Raw genomic sequence first — 23,950 nt, 5'->3', positions numbered from 1 at the left:
GTCCAAGTCGGACAAATAGCCACTGACACAAATTCACGCCAGAAGCATGGCATGCCTGTCGGTTCCAAAGACAAAAATTCTCGAAAAAGAAAAGAGGTAAATACTATTCCTGTTGAAAAAGACATAGTAAAGACACCTACAGTTGTCCAAAATTTTGATATAGTTTTAACGCCAGAAGACGTTCAGGTACCTGAAAATTGAGAAAAAAACGAGATCTCGATAAATTATGTCTTTACGGAAAAAAATGGGACCGAAATAAGACAATTGTCAATGAAATATTTACATATAATGTGGCATTAAATATCATGCATGAAAGTAAGGATCTTGAGCCAAGATCAGTCGAAGAATGTCGATAAAGAAATGATTGGCCAAAATGGGAAGAAGCCATGAAGGTTGAGCTAGACTCACTTGCAAAACGTGAAGTCTTTGGACCTGTAGTCCGTACACCAGAAGATGTAAAACCTGTTGGATATCGATGGGTATTTGTGAGAAAATGAAATGAGAAAAACGAAGTTGTACGCTACAAAGCTCGACTTGTAGCACAAGGTTTTTCACAAAGTTCCGGTATAGATTATGAAAAAACATATTCCCTTGTAGTGGATGCAATAACATTGCGTTATTTGGTCAGTTTATCTGCATATCATAAACTACATATGCATTTAATGGATGTGGTAACAACCTATTTATACGAATCATTAGATCGTGATATCTATATGAAATTCCCCGAAGGACTAAAGATATCTAAACTATCCAATGAATATTAATAGGGATTATACTCAGTTAAATTGCAAAGATCTTTATATGGTCTGAAGCAATCTGGACGAATGTGGTATAATCGTCTTACTGAGTATCTGGCCAAAAACGGATTCAAAAATGATGATATCTGCCCATGTGTTTTCATAAAGAAATCTGTATTTGGGTTCATTATAATTGCTGTGTACGTTGATGATTTAAATATCATTAGAACTCCTGAAGAGATTCCAACAATTATAAAAACTCTAAAAGAAGAGTTTAAGATGAAAGATCTTAGAAAGACTAAATTTTGTCTCGGCCTGCAGATCGAGCATACAAAAAAAGGGATCTTTATTCATCAAACAACATACACAGAAAAGATCTTGAAGAGATTTTATATGGATAAGTCACATCCATTAAGTATCCCAATGATCGTAAGGTCTTTGGATGCGGAAAAAAATCAATTCCGTCCTAAAGAAGAAAATGAAGATATCCTTGGTCCTGAAGTACCATATTTTAGTGTCATTAGAGCACTAATGTATCTTGCCAATAATACAAGACCCGATATATCATTTGCTGTGAATTTACTAACAAGATACAGCTCCTCTCCAACCAGAAGACATTGGAATGGAATCAAACAAATCTTTCGATATCTTCATAGAACGGTTGATATGGGATTGTTTTATCCATATGAATCCAAGTCACAATTAGTTGGCTATGCAGATGCTGGATACTTGTCTGATCCAAATAAAGGGAGATCTCAAACAGGATACCTATTCACATATGGTGGTACAACTATATCATGGAGGTCCACAAAACAGACAATAGCAGCAACCTCCTCTAATCATGCTGAAATACTAGAGATTCATGAATCAAGTTGCGAGTGTTTTTGGCTCAGGAGTTTGATCCAATATATTCTGTCATTATGTGTGGACTGATTGATCATAAGATAGCTCCAACTGTCCTGTTTGAAGATAATATAGTATGCATTGCTCAACTTAAGGGTGGATACATTAAAGGTGATAGAACAAAGCATATTTCTCTCAAATTCTTCTTCACTCAGGATCTTCAAAATTAAGGGACAATTGATGTCCAACAGATCCGCTCAAGTGATAATCTGGCAGATTTATTTACGAAGTCACTCCCAAAATCCTCCTTTGAAAGATTGGTACATGAGATTGGGATGCGCCGATTTTGAGACATTAAATGATGTCGACAAGAGGGAGAGACTGTACTTTTTTTTCCTTGGTCAGGTTTTTTTCCATTGGATTTTTCTTGACAAGTTTTTAATGAGGCAGTCCCTATCAAAGAATATTGTACTCTTTTTCCTTCACTAAAATTTTTTTTCCATTGGATTTTTCTTTAGTAAGGTTTTAACGAGGCATAATCTTAAATGGTCATCTAAGGAGGAGTGTTGTGATAAAATAAGATAGCTTGAGGTGGATGTCCATTTTCTATAAAGTTGAAGTTTTCAAGAGAAATTACATTTAAAAAGGTTTGAAAATATAACTTTATGTATGTATATAAATAGAGGCCTAATCTTCTGACGAGATACACAATAACATAAATAAAAGCACTTTTCTCTCTTTTTTCTTCATATTTTACTAATATAATATCAATATATTATAATAATATTAGTAAATATTAATATTAGAGTCTTCTACTTATACATATTTATTTTATATTTTATTATATCTTCTTTATTTATTTTACAACAGCATACAATTTTTAATTCGGACAGTGCTTCAGTGTCACTATTAGGGGTGGCAATATGTACCCTACCCGCGGGTACCCAATCCGACCCCACCCGGTCGGGTAGGGTTGCCAACCCGATCCGCAGCGGGTAGGGTTATCGTGCGGGTTGGGTAGGGTGCGGGTTGTGCCTCAACCCTACCCGACCAACCCGCACCCTATATATGTATATGTTATATACTTATATAAAAATATGTTTTAAGTGGATGTTGAACCAAAGACCTCTCACTAAATGCAAAAGATCCTTAGTCATTAAAAGAAGATCATTAATTGATAATTTAATATTTTTTTAACATAAAAGTCAGTTCTTTTTTAAATTATCATCAAGTTATATAATAAGATTGCATCTTTTTTTATAATTCGCGTGTAGGGTCGGATATCCGCGGGTTAAGAGCGGGTAGGGTTAAGATTGAGATATTCTCAACCCGCGAATAGAATTAGAGTTGGTTCCAAACCCTATCCTACTCCACCCATTGGCACCCCTAGTCACTATTGTCTTAGAGATCGGACCAAATACTTTACAAAAGACTTTTTTAATTCAATGCATTTGCAAAAATTAATGGATCCGTACATTGCACTAAGGCACTATAACTTTGGCAGTCCTTGCACATTAATTTAGCATTAAAAGCATTACATATATTCCACACAAAATTGAATAATTCAAGAGCTAATTAATAGGTTTTCAATAATCCTTTTGTTATTTTAATTATTTTTTGCCATATTTTATAAGTCTCTAATTTTCAAGCTACTAAAAGATTAATAAATTTTATTAAGCTTAGATCAGGTGTTCTTGTGGTGTTATATAGAAATAAATACCAAATCGATATTCGAAAGATTATGACATTGACAAAATAGTACATAATTTTTGTTATTGACAAAATAATCCCTAAAAAATTTTAAAATTTGACAAACGTGTTCTCGAATTCGTCGGAATAAATCTCCGACAAATACAATACTGACATAGTTACCGTATTTTAATAACCTGGCAAACCACTCCCAAACCCTAGCTAATCCCTCCCTCCCCAACCCAAACTCTCCTCCATCTCCCTCCTCATCGCAGCCCTCCCCTTCAATGGAGGAGGGGGTTGCATTGGGTAGAGGGAGGACTGCGATGGGGAAGGAGATGGAGAGGGAGTCTGCGTTGGAAAGAGAGGGATTAGGGTTTGGGAGTACGTAGTTTGCCAGGTCACTAAAATACGGTGGCCATGTCAGCATTGTGCTTGCCGGAGATTTGCTCCGGCGAGTTTGAGGACATGCTTGTTAAATTTTAAAATTTTTTAGGGATCATTTTATCAATAACAAAAGTCTGATACCATTTTGTCAGTGTCAGAATCTTTTGAGAATCGATTTAATATTTACCTCTCATATATATTTTGCGGTTTTGTTGTTTATCCTTCATTGAAGAAATCCAAAAACTTCTATTAGGTTTTAGTGAATCAAAAGAAAAGTAATTACAAAATTAAAGCAAAATAACATGTATTTTATAAAAGTCACTTAACCATTTTATAATTGTAATAAGGATGAATGAAATAAAATGCATGCTTGAATGTAAAATTTGTTTGCACAATCAAATGTGATTAGAAATTTTAACCGTAAAAATTGAATAAAATAGATAGAAATCTAGAACAATTAAAACTTCGACATATTCAAACTCAACACCCAAAAGTTTGAGGTGCCCAGCTACATAGCTTTCTTTCAGTTTTAAAAGAAAATGGGACATACAAAAGCAATCGAAGCATTATAAAGATATTAGAACACAAAGATATTACACAGAGATATTAGAACACAACCATTATATTAGACAAAGATATTACACAAAGAAAATGTTATTATTATCATTTCTCTTTTCTTCATTCATATCTTTTATTCAATCATCATCTTCATCATCGTCATAAATTCTTCATCATCATCATCATCATCACCATCACCATCATCATCATTATCATCATCTTCATCAATCTGCAATAAAGGCCAATAGACTAGTGCTTATGAAAATAACTTGAGCTTTAATTCAACCATGCATATATATACTAAATTTCCATTTTCTGTCAATTGACAATAAAAAAGTATTTTACTGTCCAAAAATAAAGATTCATGCATCAACTCCTATAATCACAGTAATAATAAAATTTTGTGCTCATTTTAAACAATGTATAACCAATATTCAAATGGTTAAGAATTATTCATTCTTTGAATTTCACATAATAATTAGCTTATTGTGCTTTTCAATACAATAATTCATAATACGTAGTAATTGAAAGAGTTACCATTATTAGTGGTAATATTAAGATTCATAACTAAAATTCAAGACATGTGCTGCAGGCATAATAATGTTAATCGATTTCATGTATTTATTTAGAAATATTATTAAAAAGAAATTCAAACAATTGACAAGAACTGCTTTCTTCTTCTTCACTACCATACCTTTTATAGATAAATTATACGCAATTATTTAGAAAAAAAATTAGATTGTCAATTTAAAAAGTTTTATAATTAATTATAGGTAGAGTAAGATATATAACTCTAACTGGTTAATTAAACATCCAACAAATAATTATTCATGCATAAATTGAACTAATAATAATAATAATAATAATAATAATAAAAAACAATCAGTATGGTTAGATTTGTAATATTATGAGACAAATTATTTGAACTAACCTTGCAATGTGGAATATGAGCAATTTTGGACCAATCTGGACCTGTCTCCTTATTGTACTTTGCATATAATGCGGGACAATCATATACCACTAAATACTGAAGATGATGAGTTTGATCCATGTTGGGAAGAGATGACAAATTTTTACAATGATAGATATAAAGTTCTTCAAGAGAAGTCATGGACAACCTTGTGGGCAATGATTTTATCCCTGTTATGCTTATACTCAAATATTGCAATTTAGTTGCTCTTTCAAGCCATTTTGGTAAAGCATTCAACTTTTTTGATCCAATAATTAAGAATAATTGAAGGTTTAAATTATTTACTACCACATGTTGTTTTCCTTCTTCCTCTTCATCCTCAAAATTCATCAGCTCTTCACACCAAAGTAAGCCCAGCTTCTTTAAAGTAGTCAAGCGACCAACAGCACTTGGTACGGACACTAACTTTGGACATTGAAGATACAAGAATTTGAGTTGTTGGAAGCGCCCTATGTTCATTGAGGACAAACTTGTAATTTTGATTCCCATCAAAAACAAATATTGAAGATGGATCAGATATTTCATGTTTTTGGGAAACTCATCAAGGTACAAACTCTGCAAATTTTGCATCTTACAAATGGAATCAGTTAGCTTTTTCAAACTAGGACAATTTTCAAGATAGAGATATCTCAAGTGCTTCTTCATTTTGACAAAGCAATCATCATCAGGCAACGAGCTCAACTCCATATCTTTTTTTAGTTGCAACACCCTCAGATAGTTGAACTTGTTAGAGGTCCATTCTATTGATGCTTCTTGTTGTCCCACTTGCACAGTGGTTCTTGTCTTGCTTGACTCTTTCATTGTTAATTGTGCAACATCATGTATAAGATCATGCATTTTGAGTCTTTTAAATGTCATTAAATTTTGGAAATCAAAGAGGCGAAAATGATCATCTCCATCATCAATTTGAAGTAAAGATGTTGAAACAAGCTTTTTAATATATAACTCCCCAATATCTTCTGCGTCTTCTTCTTCGCGTGTAGGTTGGAGGAGTCCATGAGCCATCCAGAACATAATCAACTCAATAACATGAAAGTCGTAATCCTTTGGAAAACAAGAGCAGTATGAAAAGCATTGCTTTAGTTGTGATGGCAAGTGATTGTAACTCAATTTGAGTGATGGCAAAATGTCAGTTTCTTCTTGATTCAGATTCCACACCTCACTATCCTTTATTTTTCTCCATTCATTTTCATCATGACATTTTGATCTAAGCAAGCAACCCAAAGTTGTTATAGCCAAGGGTACTCCTTTGCATTTTTGAACAATTTGCTCCCCAATTTGCTTTAACCTTGGGTACTTCTCTTCTTCCTTCTCTTCTTCGAATGCACATTTTACAAAGAGCCACCAACATTCATTCTCAGGAAGTCCTTCTAATTTCATTACAAGATTACTCCCCACAATGTCAACAACTTTTTGGCTACGAGTGGTCACTATAATTATGCTGCCTTTGCCACCACCTGCTTCTAACAAATGAGTTCTCAATTCATCCCATTTGTTGTGGTTTTCATTCCAAACATCGTCCAACACGAGTAAGAATTTCTTAGCATGTAAATTTTGATTGAGAAGAGATATCATATATTCCAAACTAGAATTTGTATCCACGACATTCTCTCTCTTTGAGGCCGCATGAATAATTTTTTTTATTAGCTTCTTGACATCAAAATCGTCAGAAACACAAACCCACATTAATGTATCAAAATTCGCCTTCACTTGGGTATCATTGTAAACCATTTGTGCAAGTGTAGTCTTTCCCAAACCTCCAATCCCAACAACTGAGATCACATCAATACTATTAGCTTCTGATTTTTGTGTCATCAATGAATTTATAATCTCCTCTTTCTCTTCAAGTCTACCACACACACGGAAAGGCAATGAAGAAGCAGTTTCTCGCCATGGTAAATTGTGCTCCAGAGCTGGAGTGTTGACATGTTGTTCAATTATACCCAAGTGTCTCCCTTCTTTTATTTTTTCATCCATTTTCTGTTTCATATCTTTGATTTTGTGGGCCATCTTGATGCGAAATGCGAGTGGATTACTTGTGTATGAGAAGAATCGACGGACCTTTATGCTAATGCTTCCATACATTTTGACCACTTCATTACGTTTTGCTTCATACTCTATTTCGTCTAGTATGTCACCAGCATCATCAAATGCTTCTCTGAGTTGCTTCAACCACTCATCTATACTGTGGTTTTTTGCTTGCTTGTTCTCAGCATCTATGAGATATGCATCGATGGTTCTCAAAGAACTTTCAAACTTTTTTATTTCATCTTTAAGACCATATGCCAGAATAATCTCTTGGAATGATTTTGTTGCTAAATTGGCCAAGAGTGTTGATGCCACACTAGAAATAACTTCAGCCATTGAAGAATCAATGAGTGGAACCTTATGGTGATAAAAAGTAATGTTAGAGGCCAAGAATATATATATACATATATGTGTGGTGGGTTTTCTGGTAGCATTGTTTTGGGTGGTTAAGGATGATCATGTATTGACTGATAAATAATCTTGTAACGAATTATACATATGGTAAGCAATATATTGTTAATGCTGGTTGATTGAAAAGTATATTAAAGGAGTGTGTGGTAAATGGCAAACTTGAAATGCAATGACAAATATGAAAATTTGCTTCCAAAAAAATAAAATATTTTAACGTGTCATTGGATTAAATTGGAAAAAACAGGACTCAAATCAAATTACTATTTACCACACACTTTTTTAATACACTTTTCAATCATCCAGCATTACCAGTATATTAATTACCATACATGTCATTTAATTTATTGTAAGATTATTTGTAAGTTAACACATGATTATTTTTATTCACGGTGCATTGACGTGGAATATTAATAACACGTATCATATGATAATATGGCCGTATGTAATAATATAATAACGGTTAGTTCATAACACATGGTATTCTAATGTAGACGGTAATGTTATGTATCACAGTATTATTTATTCACATATCAGTTTATTATGTCACATGTCATAATATTATTCGTTCACGTTTCATATATTATGTCATTATTATAGGTATATTAAATTAGTCTTTGACTTTGTACCAAATGATTTATTTTAGTCTCTAAAATTAAATGTCGTGCGCCAAATTAGTCTCTTCATGAGTTTTTTTTCCTCTTATTTGTAAATTTAAAATTCTCAATATCTTTGGATGCACTCATTTCAATCATATTTTCACATATTTTTTAAATACAAGTGCTTTTATAAAATATTTTTAAGATTTTAGTTTTAATTATCCAAATTTTTCTATAATAATTTAATAGACATAAATTTTGTAATATATAAAAATGTTATTTTAGTAAAAGAATTATATGATTGATTAACACACATTTTTTATTTTCATCTAAAAATATGCGTATTTTTCATAAGAAATTAAGAATTAAAATACACAATTTTTTTTTCAGTTCCTATTAAATACACATTTTTTGGATTAAAATAAGAAATATATTTTATAATCAATTAATCAATATAGCTCTTTTATTAATAACATAATTTTATATTACAAAATTTATCGATGTTAAATTATTATAAAAAAATTATATGATTAAAACTAAATTTTGAAATTTTTAAAGAAAAATGTTAGAAGATCATTAGAATTTATTATTTTGGTTAATAGTTAGCCATTAATATTTAAAAGTGTGGGCTAAAGTATATATTGTTGTATTACTAGACTAAAAGAGGTTGGCTAAAAGTGATAACTAAAAACAATACATTCTGATGGCTTTCTAACATTTATTTTCTATAAAAACACTTGTATTTAAATAATTTGTGAAAAATAAGAATTAAAATTAATGCATTTAAATATATTAAGAATCTTAAATTTATAAAAAAAATGAGAAAAATAATGAAGAGACTAATTCATTTATGGCATTCAATTTTAAAAATTAAAATGAGTCATTTAATACATTATCAGAGATTAATTTAATACATCTATAATGATAACATAACAGATGTCAATAAATGAATATTATTATTATACGTGTCATAACCATTTATACCATCATGACACGTGTCATTAATCGACTCATTATTATATTACGTGATATTAATTAATCTCATTATACCGTTATACATAATCAAACTATAAAGTAACATGTAACTAAAGATTTATATATATCATCAAGTCATATTAACGCATTATTAATGAAAATGATATCAGAAACTAAGGTGGTGGTTTTTTGTCAATCTTAAATGCATAATTGGTGTAACTAAAGTTTCAAGAACAATTTAAGTGCATAATATCATTCTCAAGTCTACTTTAAAAATTTACTCGTACTTAGCATAATGTTCAGCTTTCTCTCGTGCCATTGTCTTAAAACATAAAAACAAAGCTTTAATTCAAAATACTTTTTAAGTGTAAAAAGAAAACATGAAAATCTATTTTCAAAAGCAGTCTCAAAATTCATAGTTAGTCATGTTATAATGTATAATTATTTGTTATTTTTAATTTTCAAAAAATTTAAATTTTAATTTTTATGTTATCTTAGAGGACTATACTTTATATTAATTTTTTCAACATCAAAAATTTCGCTAATGATTCTTTAAATACTAATGAGTCAAATGATGATTTTTAATAAATTTTTAGAAATCGTTTGTTGTTCCATTTTAAATTCATAAGTTTATAAAAATACAGATTTTCTGGAATTTAAACTAAAACACAAAATTGAATTTCTATTCTTATTGGTTTTGATTTTTTTGATATTTTATTTGAATTCAAATGGAGGATATTTCCTTATTAATATTTATATTTCAAAGTCAATAATCTGTACAGGTAGTAAATCGAATCAAGCTGATTCGATTTACTATATATGTATTGTGTATTGTGCAGTAGTAAATAGAATAAGTTAGATTCGACTTATATATATTTAGTGTACTAGTAATAAATCGAATCAATTATATTCGATTTAATACTATAATGGTTAATTCGAATTCAATGAATTCGATTTATGTACATATATGAAACACTGCTAATTCGAATCATATTGATTCGATTTACATAAAAATATGCATGGAGACATTTAGTATTGTACACGGATCGGATTAGATCGAATATAGCCTATAATTCTATCCGATCCGCACTGCACTTATTGGATCGGATTAGATATTGGGTATATCCGCATAATTCAAAAAAAAAATTTAAGGTCCTGTCGGGATGTTTTTACAAAAAAAATGTCCAAAAAATCCATTTTTTCACTTGTTTAAGCCTATTTACTCCTAAAATATTATCAATAAAAGTTCTCTTGAATAACAAAAATAAAAAAAAAACACAAGATTTAATTATTCTAAGTTGAAGTATAACATAAAAAATAAAAAACAAAATATCACAAAATTATAAAACAACACACTAAAATTCATATCACATTAGGGTTTACTTTCTTAAACTATGATATTTATATGATGAGATATGCGCATTTGCGGATTGGATCTGATCCGATCTGATGGCTCTATAGATCAGATAACATCCGTAAAATTTGGATTAAATGCAGATAATTACTACGAATATACGGATATTATCTAATTCATGTGCAATTCTAGAGACATTCACATAATATTTTTTGTTTTGAGGAATTTATGTAAAATTGAAATGTGTTTAGTTTATGAACGTCATTTACCTTTTATTTTATGTGTAATTTACCCTATTTAAAATGTGCAATCCAGTATTCTGATGAAGTTGTCAAATAGTACTAGAAAGAGATTTTATTAATATTTTGTCCAAAATTATTAGTTCTTATTTTGTCAATATATAAAATATTAAAAATACTTTTGTACATTGAAATCAGCTATTAAAATTAATTACTATATATATATATATAAATATATGTATAATTTAATTTATTTTTAATGTATATTTTATATTTTAATATGTACTTTATTTTGAGATCAAATTTTAATGTACATCTAACATAATTGATAAAATATTTATGTAAAAAAGATTTATTAAAATAAAAGTTCTGAAAGTCAAATTAACAATCGAATCAGCAGAGTTAAAAATTTAAAAATTCAATCAAACTTAAACCACTTTAAATTAAATATAATAAAATAATATATTTATATATAATAATTTTTTATATTTATTATTTTAAAATAGTTAATTGTTAAAACTCAAACTGATTCGACCGATTGTTTGATTGCTTTTCTTCGTTTTTTTATTAGTTTATTGTCAATTAATTTTTATCCCCACCAAATTGAATCCATAATCAAGTCTGGATTAACCAGACCAATTTCAATTCTAGAACAATGATTTGGAAAACATAGAAATTAGCATCTTTTTTGAACTTCTTAACAATTCAAGCGGTTAAATTGCCCACTAGAAGATTTACGATATTATGTTTTTTTTTCTTCATAGTTTAGTTAGTCTACCATTATTGATATTAATTTATTTTTTAGTACTTAATTTTCATTACTTTTAAAACAATTAAATAAACGGTGGAAATTGAAACATAACAAAAGAAGCATGAGAAGATGAGATCTAGATCCTTACGCTGGAACTAAGACTGAAAATTAAAAACTAAAATTGAAAACTTAAATCTAAATTCTTATTTTAAAAACTAATCAATATATCATACCTCCTGACGTTGCTGAAGTGTGATTAAAGCCAAAGAACATCAAACAACAGCTCATCATATATTTTGCACTGAAGAAATTCCCACCAAAGAAATGTTAAAAAATAAAAACTTTATTAGAAACTTGTTGCATTTGGGAACTACATATTGAGTTTAGTAAACTTAAAAAACAAAAAATAAATTAATATAAATAAAAAAAAATAAGAAAACAAACCCTTCAAGTAGTGAAAATTTTGGTTATTGCTTGCTTGGACACTCTTGTAATAAGTGCAAGAAAATTTAATGAGTAGTGAATATTATTGAAGAAGTGAGCAATGGAGAGATAAGAAGAGTTTTTTTTTTTTTTTTTTTCCGACAGAGAGATGAGAGGTGAGTTCTATGTATGAAGCTATGGAAATTGAAGATAAGGTGTGTAATGGGGGTCACATTCACATACTTAATTGACTTACTATTCCTGATCATGCCCTCATCCACTGATCTTCCTTCAAAAAAACAAGGACATTAAAGAAGGATCACTGGCCTCAGCCCAGACAATTAATACTCAGTCTAAATGATGAGTCATTTTTGCATACATTTTTTTATTTTTAGTATTAAACATAATTAATAGCTAATGAGGTATAGCTCAAATGACATAGTCTATTCATACGCATCAGAGAGGTCGTGAGTTCGAGTCTCTCTATTTTTGATTAAAAAAAATTAAAAGTAATTAATAAAAGATAAAAAAATTTGTATCTTTTATATTATAATTAAAATATTAGAAAATGTGTAAAAAATAATGCAAATAATTTGGTGATTTGATTCATATATACAAGAACTCATTTGAAGAGAAAAAAATATATATACATAAATTTTTTTGCCTCAAATTAATATGATAGCGTTTCGTTTGTGTAATTGTATTCTACTCATAAGTGAAAAAAAAAAAAAAAAACTGACGAACTAAACTTGTCTCAGGATGTCAATTTAAGAATTAAAAGTTATTTTTGACCCAAATAAATATTTTAATTTTGGCCATTATTTTCTTAAAAGGTATATCGTTGTCTTTTATTTTATTTTTTTAATTATAACAAATGTATCCTCTCTCTCGCAACCCATGCTAAATAGTATGAGAGAGACAATTATACTTAATTAATATATATAATTACTAATTTACTACCCACGAATATTACATTGAATCTTGGAATCTATCTCAGCATCAATCGATGTAAGGCTAACCTGATACTTTTGTAAATTACAATCCTTGTCATATATCATATATCATATATATACACTAAAGGCACGAGCAAAATTGTGTTTATTATTATTATTAGTTGATTAATTAATAGCCACTATATAGTAATCAAATTCCGATGAATTAAGATAGTAATTTTTTTTTGTCTCTTTCAATTCAGTGATTTTAGATTCAATTTTCTTTTAAAAAAAGAATAAATTTCAAATAGATACCAAAAGTAGTGATTACGAAGAGGTAAAAAATTGATTATTGTAATCTTCTCTTTTATTTTTTTTTATGTCTATTTTTTTATCTCTTGAAAGTTTTTATATATAAATTAGTAAAATTTATTTATTAAAAAAATTTAATATTTATATTAAACAAATAATAGCAAAAATCTTAAAAATTGTTGATTCCAAGTACCTTTTTTTTATATATAATTGATGTTATAGTGGTTACCATTATAATGATTTGAAAATATTTGATAATAAAAAAAATAGCCAAAATCAGTTAGAACTTATTTTATTTAATATTTATTAATTATTATAAAAATTAATAAATATTAAATAAGATAAATTTTGATTTTTATTTTGACAATCTAACATTAAAGTAATATTTTTTAATATTTAAAAATATTTTTTATTTAAAAATAAAAGTAAAAAATATTGCAATAACATAAAAATGTATAATTTAATTTTAATAATACTACTATAACCGCCATAATAATAGTTACCGTAAAATCCAAATTATATATATATATATTAGTATGAATACTATAATTATTTATATATTTTTTTTATTAATTTAAATTTTAAAAAATATTATCATAACATAATTCAAAATTTTTATAACTTAAAGATTTAAAATTTGAATTTTATTAATTTAAAAAAAAAATTCAATTTACGCACCCTCCAAAAGAAAGAATTTTGACCAATGTGATATGAACAATTGGAAAAGTTAAAAATTTTTATCTTTTATACCATAAAAAATATAAAAAAAAAGAGTATAAAAAATTATGCACACATCATTTCTCACAAGTTCTACATTGTATTTCTTTTTTAGGTCTTGAAATTATGCTGCATTTTAATTTATGGTTGCATTATTCTTTTCGCAAATTGCGTGTGGAATTATGGATCCCTGGCATCATGATCAACTCGTGGAGCCACCACAATAATGATGAAGCTGTCTGATATTTATTAACAAAAATATTATTTATAAACATTAAAATTAAAATTAATCACTAAAATTAATTATTAATATATTTGTATATAGAAATATATATAATTTAATTTATTTTTAGAGTAAAGTATCGTTTTTGTCCCCAACATTTGAGGTAAGTCTCAAAGTTGTCCCTAATGTTTCAATCGTACTATTTTTTTCAAAAGGATCATGCTAGGGAGACAATGGACTATTTGTACAATGTGTACAATATAGGTTATTGAGTTACAAAATGAACATTCCCAATACTATCTAGAATAACCATCCGAGTACTAGGGATAATAAACATCTTCCCAAAACATAAACATCTTCCTCTAATACCATATCATGATACCACTCATCTCAAAAACTTCAGCCGATGGAAAAAAGTAACATTAATGGTTATATCTCTAATACTCTATAAACCTCCATTGTACACATTGGCTCCTCATACTTTCCCTTTTCAAAATTGACTCAATGTTGTCCTGCCATTAGGGATCCGTTAACAGAATTGACAGCGAGACAAAATTGAAACGATTTTGAAACGTTAGGGAGTTAAATAGGACGAAAACGTTAAAGACGAAAACGATACATAAAAATAAATTTTAATTTAATTTTACCTTTTAATAATATTAATTTTTTACTGTACATAATATTCAATTATTTTTTAATTACATATAAATAAATTACACTTTATCACACTACTTTTTTTTAAATAAATTTATTTTTTTTATAATTTTAAAGAATTTTGATACATTAAAGACAAAAAGTATAATTTATATTTTATTGTATATATATTATTTTTTTCTTTTCTGCAAGTTTATATACTAATTATTCTACAAACATTTCACGATAACTAAAAATCTTTAAGAGTAAAATTATAAAAAAAATAATTTATTTAAAATGCAAGTAATATGATTAAGTGTAATTTACTTAGATGTGATTAAAAAATAATTGAATACTATGTATAGTAAAAAGTTGATATTATTGAAAGATAAAATTAAAATTTATTTCTACGTATCATTTTTATCCCCAACGTTTTCGTCCTATTTAAGTCCCTAACGTTTCAAAATCGTCTCAATTTTGTCCCGTTGTCAATTTTATTAACGGATTTCTAACGGCATGACAATATTGAGTCAATTTTGAAACGTTAGGGACTTAAATAGGATGATTGAAACGCTAGGAACAACTTTAAAACTTACCCCAAACGTTAAAGACAAAAGTAATATTTTATTTTTATTTTTAATATATATTTATATTTTAGCATATATGTAAACCCCGGTTAAATTAGTTAATAAATTAGTTTTTAATAAGGAGGATTAGAAATGCGAATATTATATCAAAATAGGGTAGAGCTCATCGAAACGAGAATTTTGACACTAATTTTGAAAAAAACGGCCCAAAATTGGACCGAAATGACCGAACCGGTTGAACCGGATCCGAACCGGGCTGTCGGTTCAACCGGACCAGCCCTATTAAATGAACCCAGCTTTGTCTTCTCCCTCATTACTGCAGCAACGAAGCTTTCAGCTTCCAGGGAGAAGAGAAACGAGAAACATTCCCGTAACCCTCACGTTAATTTCCGATCCCCGTAACTTCTCCGTTCGAGCTCTACATTTCTATCGGAACAATTTCATAGGTAACTTATTTAATCACTCTCAGCTTCATCTTCCCCCAATTTTCGAATTTTAAGTGGGAATATTGAATTTCTTTGATTTCTGATGTTTTAGGATCCAATTAGCTTGAGAAAAACGTTCACTCTTGCTTATGTGAAGCTTGGGTAAGGTGAGGATACGATAATTCTATTTTATTTTCATTAAATTTGAGCTTTGAGTATTAAATTGGGTATATATATATTATGAATGTGTATTAGGTTGAAAATAAATAATTGGAGCTTGAAATTGTGAATACTGGAACTTGGAGGAAGCGGATTAGTTGAGTTTTGAGGGGTTGTCTTGGTTTTGAATAAATAGCTTTGGTCGTTACGTGGAAATCAGCTAAGGTATGGTTTAGGTTTCTTGCATTTAATATATAATGTTCTGTGAAAACTTAGGCTAGACGGCCATAGGATAAGTTGGAATGCAGGTGTATGTTTAATGTTTAGTAATTTGTCGATGAATATATTTGGTTGAAGTTTATTGGATAATTAGTTATTAATCTTGGATGGTGAATGTTATTGTTGATGAACATGGTTGGTTTAGTGCTAATGATTTGGTGAATTATTGATTTGAGATATTTTGTATTAGAAGCCTAGGATTAGTGAACTATGATCCTTAGTTGAATTTTGGTTGTTGGATTTGAATATTGTATGAATATAATTGTTAATCTGAAGTAGATTTATTGTGGTGACTGTTATGATGATGAGGAAGGGTATGTTGAATTGAAAAGAAAGCAGGTTTGGACCCGAAAAGGGTGGCAAAGTCCGAGTTTTAGAGGAGATGCTGCCGAAATTTTATAAAAAATTAGAGATTTTGTTTATATGATTATTTAAAAAGATTTAGATTCAAAAGTTATATGGTTTGATTTTGAGTTATTAAGAAAATGAGCATGTTTTAAGTTTGATTCATTTAGAAAAGAATGAATTATGTTTTGAATTGGAACTATTGATGGACGGAATGGGAGGTGTGATAATGAAGGATAAGGATTGAATATGATTGATGTATGATGATGAATGAAATGCGATTGAGAATGATGTTGATGTTGATGAATTATAATTGAATTATTTATATGGCTTGTGAATTTGAATAATCTGAGATACGAGATTCCCTGGATTAAGTGCCGTGGCTTGCCGCCACGTGTACCAGGTTGAAAACTCGATACTCTGTTGACCCTACGACGTAAGTGTGTGACCGGGCACTATATAAATTCCCGGGAATGTTACCCCCATTGAGTATTATTGATTAATTGAGAAAAAACTATGCATAGACTCTTGGGGATGCACGTCGGGGGACAGTCTAAGTACAATTCAGACTTGTCGGGTTGGCTGGATAACCGACAGATGAGCCTCATCAGCCATAGGACAGGCATGCATCATATGCATATTACTTGAATTACTTGCTTGTGCTCTAATTGGGTGTGCCTATCTGTATTTGCCATGCTAAATGTATATTTGTTATCTGCAGTACTTGTAACCTTCTTGTGTTTGCCTTTGTCTGTTTAGTTGTCTGTGAAAATGCATGATGGAGTTGGAGGTATGGAGGAATGGCAGTATGGGATTTAGATTTAAGGTTAAGTTAAGTTAGGATTAAATATTTTTAGAGAACCACCCTTTATGGCTTCTGTTTAATACTTTAAGCTCTATAATCTGAGTGTCGGTGTTCTAGGATTGCCTCTGGCATTCCCAGGACCTTATATATTATGTGTGTGGCACCTTTACCATACTGAGAACCTCCAGTTCTCATTCCATACTATGTTGTTATTTTTCAGATGCAGGTCGAGAGGCATCTCGTTAGGCGTCTGGACTCTTGAAGCGGAGTGGTTACCGGGATATTTTGTTATGCTATGATGTATATATATGTACTTAGTTTTCTTTCCGCATGACTTATTCTTTTTGATCCTCTTAGAGGTTTATGGAGAGGCAGAATTGTGTATATGTACTTTTGGGTTTTGGATATGTATGTATATATGTGTAAATATTCTCCGGCCAGTCTTGACTTCGCAGGTTGAGTTAGGAGCTTGATATTTTGTATCTTTGGCACTCTATTCCCACTTCTGTTAGCTTATGTTTGATAGTTATGGTTTTCTTAGCATGTAAGTTAACTCGTTCCTTGAGCGTTGCGCCTTTATTGTGCGATTTTTATTTTCCCCTTTTCTTCAAGGCTCCTAGCATATTATAATTTTTCTGCTATTATATGTACTCATTTTATTTTAGAGGTCGTAATACCACACCACATTCGTTTTACGACTTAAGCGTAAAGTTTAGTGTAGTAGGGTGTTACAATATATTTTATACTAATAACTGATTATAATAATCTAATTTTATTGTACTCATAACATAATCATTTAATAATCATTAGTAAAAAAAACTGATGCTGGAACTTGTAAATAAAAACAAAGCTCTACTTCCAAATAGTGTATGGCACGCCATTAGTGTACCTAATCTATTTTATTATATTTATAAATAATTTGTTTATAAAATAATCAATATATATTTATTAAAAAATTTATTTATTTAATATATAAAAAAATTAAGTAATAAATTTTTTTATTATTTAATATTTAATTTAATTAAAAAAGAATATATTAGTTAATATTAATTTATATTTTTTAATTAGTTAATTTTTAAAATACATTTTAATTAAATTTATAAAAAAATAAATAGATAAATTTTACTATTATATAAATAAAAATAACCATTAAAATTATTTTCACAGCAGCACCAACTATGAGAAATTCACCAATCTACATGTAATGTGTGAACAATGATAGTTGGGTCCCATAGTCGGTAGCAATTGCGAAGGCTACGAACTTAGAAATGGAGGGAAAATTGAAGAAATGACTTTAAATTTTTGTGGAAATCCATTAGGTTTTTTTCATCTTTTTTTTCTTTCTTTTTTTATAAAAAAGAAAGAAAAAAAAGATGGAATTTGAATCTTTATCTTTAGAAAAATTTAGAAAAAATCTACATATTGAGAGTAGGTTCAAAGATGTATCTAGGGATTAGTCTTTTCAAAGTAAATTCTCCCTATATACTCATTTTGAGGAGTGCTACACATACAAGTCTTTTTGACTTACAAGTCTTACAAGTTACTAGGTCTTTTAATGCGTTATTCAATGTTTCCTATTTTCAAAGCGCTAGACTCAGAACGGTTCTTCTTCGTTTTTTTTTTCGATTTTCATAGTTTCTGAAATCAAGCTTTGAAATCGTTTTAAAGAAGAAGAAGCAGCAGAAGATGAGGAGAAAGAGAAAGAGTTCTGAATTATGCAACAAATTTTGGGTGTATTTTTTGTAATCCTTTGGGTGTATTTCTGTAATCCTTTTGAAGATAATGGAACTTCAGAAATACACCCAAACGATTACAGAAGTACACCCAAAATTATTACAGAAATAAACCCAAACGGTTACAGGAATTTACCCAAACGATTATAGAAATACACCCAAAGGATTACAGAAAATACACCCAAAGGATTTAAAGAAATACACCCAAAATTTGTTAAAATACATCTTATGCATAATTCAGAACTCTTTCTCTTTCTCCTCCTCATCTTCTACTGCTTCTTCTTCTTTAAAAACGATTTCACCATGAAAAATCGAAAAAAAAAAAAGATAAAACAGAGAGAAAGAACGTAAATGAAGAAGAAGAGGAAGACGATGTGGAAGAACGTGCAGAAACGAAAGAAAAGGAGAAGAAGAAGAGTAAGAGGAAGAAGAACGTGCAGCAAGAAGAAGAAGAAGAAGGAGAAAGAGAAGGCAAGAAACGAAAGAAAAGAAGAAGGAGAAGACGAAGAGGAAGAAGAATGGTTCGAAGCGTGTTTTGAGCGTTAGTTTTAATTGAACTTGTAAGGCTTACAAGCCTTAATCGCTTGTATGCCAAGAATTACTCATACTGAATATATATGAGATTTTAATTCACTTATGTAAAGGTATTAACTGTCAATTCTTAAATATTTAAACAAAATATTTCTAATTTTTTTAGATTATTAGTATAAACTCGACTAAATAAAAAGAGAAACAAAACTAGCTAACATATAACAGTTATGTATTTTTTTTGGTATTGCAAACATGGATAACATAGCCTCCAAAAAATAGTTTCAAACAAGAGAAACAACAACTTAATCTAACAATAAAAAAACTATACATCCAAAATAAAACAACAATTAGTAATTTCTTTTGACCACCAATGTTACCATTGTACCCATTTAGTGAAATTGCTTGCAATATTAGAGATTAGCCAAGTACGAATTCTCCTAAGTCAACATTTTAACTTATTACATCAACATTTAATTTATGATATTATCACTTATTTAACAAAACCTCTTAACAGCAATGACTAATAGAAACCTCTTTTATGTTTTAAGTAACACGTATTTTATAAAATCTAAAGCATATTTTAAGCCTAAAATATTTAATTTAATTTGAATATTTATTTTATTTGTAAAAATGGACAAATAAAGTAGTTATTGAATATAAGTTTCTGCAGGGTAAGGTCAAATTTAATTGCAAATCTTTAAACAATAACACCCACTTAAAATTTGAATAAACCTATAAAGAAATTTAGAATAATAATTTAAACTTAAGATATTCAAACTTCAAACTCAATACTTGTACGCGTACATAGCTTTTATTCAGTTTTAGGAGAAGATGGCACATACAAAAACAATAGAAGCACACAAATTAAATTAAGGTGGCTACTCCAATGAAGATTTAATGATTGTCATTATGTGAAGATATATCATTTTGACCATTGGATAATAGATTGTAGGGTTTGATCTTATTTGAAATAAAAATGTTATCTTTATTTAAAATATTACAAAATAAATAAGTTACACTTTTTAAACAAGGATCATCATGAAAAGATGTTTTTAGCATCTTCATAGGAGTAGCTGCCTTAAATTAAAAGCATACATAAAGTTGTAGCTAAAAACATGATCCAACTAGCCAAAAAAGCAATTAGAACACAATCATTATAGACTTATTTGGGTGAATTTTTAAGAAAAAATCTTTTTTCGAGTTATTTTTTTTTAAAAGATTTTATGAAAAAGTAAAATAATTTTATATTTGGATATCTCATGCAAAAAGATCTTTTTATTTATCAATTATATTTGAATATAACAATATAAAAGGACATATTTATTTATTTATTATATAAAAAAGATCTTTTTTTTTTTAAAAAAAAAATATCTTTTATTTTTCTAGTGCTTTTATTTTTACTACTAAAAATTTGTCAAACACATTAAAAAATAAAAAAAATCTTTTTTCATTAAAAAAGATCTTTTTTATCAAAATAATAACACACAAACAAACATTATATTAGGCAAAGACATTACACAAAGATAATGTTATTTTTATTATCTTTTTTTTCCTTCATATCTTTTATTTAATTTTCATCCTTTATCTTCATCGTTTTGGTCAACAAAATCGATCTGCTATAATTCAAGGTAGATCAATCGGAAAATAGATTAGTGCTTATGAAATTGTTCGAATATAATTAGGATCAATTAGCATATCTGAATATTTGATTCTCCAATGAAAGAGACTTGGCATGGACATGAGGAATCAGAGCTTTCACCCCCAAGGAAACGGCAGAAGGATGTTGCAAGAGGGAGTTCTCACCGTCATTCACCTAGCCTTTCTGAAAAGTCCAATGCAGCACCTGTCAGTGACAGAAAAACAGGTTTGATTTCTGGTAAAGATATCAGAAAAGAGATTGACAAAAAGAAGAAGGATGATTTGATGAGATTTAAAATGATGAATCCTTCAATCAGTGGGCGTGGTGCTGAACCAGTGTATCGTGATAAAGTAAAAGGAGTACGCATTTCCAAGGAAGAATACTTGAAGTCAAAACAGAAAGTAGAAGAAAAGCCAAAGGAGAAGGAAATAGAATGGGGCAAGGGCTTGGCTCAGAAGAGGGAAGCTGAGGCTAGGATGAAGGAACTAGAAATCGAGAAGGACAAGCCTTTTGCACGCAGCAGGAACGATCCAGAACTTGACAACATGCTCAAAGATAGATTAAGATGGGGTGATCCTATGGCACATTTGGTAAAGAAAAAATATACAGAGCCTGTTCTTCCGGATTTGGGAGAAGGTGAGAATATGAAAGAATCAGGTTTTGTTGTTCCGCAATTGAAAAGAGGTTTAGATGCTGCACCAAATCGCTATGGGATAAGGCCGGGGCGACATTGGGATGGAGTTGATCGTAGTAATGGTTTTGAGAAGGAAAAAGAGAACAAATGAGAGGCAAGCTCGAGACCCAAAAGTTTGAGTCTTTGAGGTGACTAGCGCAGCAACATAGCTTTAATTTCTTTCACTTCTAAAAGAAAATGGGACATACAATCAAAATTCCCTGAGATTTAAATTTAAAAAACAATCAAAATAAAACATTTGAATCTATTTTAACTTTTTATTTTAATTCTCTTCTTTTATTTTATTCAAAAAAAATTACTTTAGTCTTTTTCTCTCCTCTCTAATCCAATCAGTGAACATCATCTCATTGCCACCTCAAAATGTCGCGCCTCCACCACCGTACAGCCCCGCCACTCGCCACGATGCTGACGCCCTGCCGCAACGCTAGCCTGAGGCAGAGACTCCGATTGCGACATTGATTTAAATTTTTGGGCATCAACTCCCAAACTCATGCGGAGCGGTTAGAAACCAGAAGGAGCAGATGGAGTTTCTAACCAGGCTAAGCGACGGTGATGGAGGTGTTGCGAAACCAGGAAGCCACAGCGATGGAGGTGGGTTGATGGTGGAGGTGGATCTCGGTTTCTCCGGGCCACAGCGACAGCGGCAGTCATGAGAACCACGGATGAGCACTTGAGCAGTAGCAGCCATGAGGATCAAAACTATGGCAGTGGTTTCTCTACAGCTTGAGTGCGGGTGTTTGCAAGCTTCAACGATGGCAGGTCATAATAGAGACACACGAACTACGGGAAAGGATAAAGTTAGATCCGGATCGAGTAGGATTTGAATCGATAGGGGTTAATTTTCTGTTTGTTTGGATAGATTGGGTGTGTTTGAAATTTAAATTTAAATATAAATTTAAATAGTTAAATATAATTTAATTTTTAAAATAATTAGACAATTCTAATAATCCTAAAATGGTATATTTTTATTTTTTATAATTAAAATAAAATGAGTTGTGCTCTTTTTAAAATTAAATTAAAATAAATTTTTAATTCAAATTAAATAACTTTAATTTTAAAAAGTAATATAAATTTTGAATCTTTTAAACAATTAAACAACTCTTATTTTAAAAAAATATTTTTATCTTTTTAAAATTAATTACAAAATTATTTTATTTTTTATAATTAAATTAAATTTTTAATTAAAATTAAATAAATGTAATATTAAAAGATATTTTATTTTTAAAATTAATAATAAAAAATAATTTTTTTTATCTTTTTAGTTTTTTATTTTTGTAATAATTTAATATCAACTAAAAAATAAAATAAATTCAAATTAAAATAATAAAATAAAAAGATTGTAACTAAATAAAATTTTGATGAGACACCAACAAAACAAAATTTTGATGTTATTATTATTTTTTTTTTTGAAAAATATAACCGAAAGAATAATAGATTGAAGAATTTTGGTGCGTAAAAAATTAAAGTAAGATTACTAGTTATTACTATTATTATTTGTTAGTATCGCATACAAAATATATATACATAAATTAGTATAGTAATCAATATCTACTATAAGACGAGCTATGGCCATATCCATATAGGCTCAATTTTTTAGAAATGGGGGCATGTGTGTGCTTTGCTCCGATATGATTTAGGGGTGAAACAGACATATTTGTGGGACAGAATTTTTGTCGGTGTGGACAAAAAGAAATCGGACCCTGCGTTTTTTTTTTAATCTTAAATTTTTAGTAACAAATCGAAGGGTCCGATTTGTTTGAGTGAGAGATGAAAATTCGTATGCATGAAATCGGACCCAACGATATCACAAGGAAGAATTTTGCATGCAACTCGGAGGGTCCGAATTCCACTCCAAGCAGATACAAACGCAAAGAAATCGGACCGTGGGTTTTGCTTGCTGTCCTCGAAGGGTCCGAGTTCCTCCTACCCTGAACCCACATTTTTGTTAGACACCTCCCACCCCCATATCATTCTC

General features: G+C 29.5%; 1 protein-coding gene and 1 pseudogene across 3 annotated transcripts; one reads left to right on the top strand and one right to left on the bottom strand.

Annotated features, from left to right (window-relative positions):
• Nucleotides 1-4,083: 4,083 nt before the first annotated feature.
• On the bottom strand, nucleotides 4,084-12,150 carry LOC107626649 (putative disease resistance protein RGA3). Of its 3 annotated transcripts, none has more exons than XM_088506345.1 (4): nucleotides 11,983-12,150; nucleotides 11,772-11,839; nucleotides 5,146-7,569; nucleotides 4,084-4,443 (listed from the first exon to the last, which is right to left on the bottom strand). In XM_088506345.1, the coding sequence occupies exons 3-4, from the start codon at nucleotides 7,546-7,548 to the stop codon at nucleotides 4,348-4,350; spliced, it is 2,499 nt and encodes an 832-aa protein (XP_088362471.1). In that variant the 5' UTR covers nucleotides 7,549-7,569; nucleotides 11,772-11,839; nucleotides 11,983-12,150; the 3' UTR covers nucleotides 4,084-4,347. The 3 variants fall into 3 exon arrangements, with proteins under 3 accessions (XP_088362471.1, XP_088362472.1, XP_020970871.1); XM_088506346.1 differs by having other exon boundaries at nucleotides 5,146-7,538; XM_021115212.2 differs by lacking the exons at nucleotides 11,772-11,839; nucleotides 11,983-12,150 and having other exon boundaries at nucleotides 5,146-8,366.
• Nucleotides 12,151-21,240: 9,090 nt separating this feature from the next.
• On the top strand, nucleotides 21,241-22,124 carry LOC107626648 (uncharacterized; annotated as a pseudogene).
• The last annotated feature ends 1,826 nt before the right edge of the window (nucleotides 22,125-23,950 follow it).

Source organism: Arachis ipaensis, chromosome B2, assembly GCF_059453495.1.
Source record: "Arachis ipaensis isolate K30076 ecotype BB chromosome B2, ASM5945349v1, whole genome shotgun sequence".
Classification (NCBI taxonomy): domain Eukaryota; kingdom Viridiplantae; phylum Streptophyta; class Magnoliopsida; order Fabales; family Fabaceae; genus Arachis; species Arachis ipaensis.
Note: the sequence above shows the minus strand (reverse complement) of the source record. Positions and strands in the feature narration are given on the sequence as shown.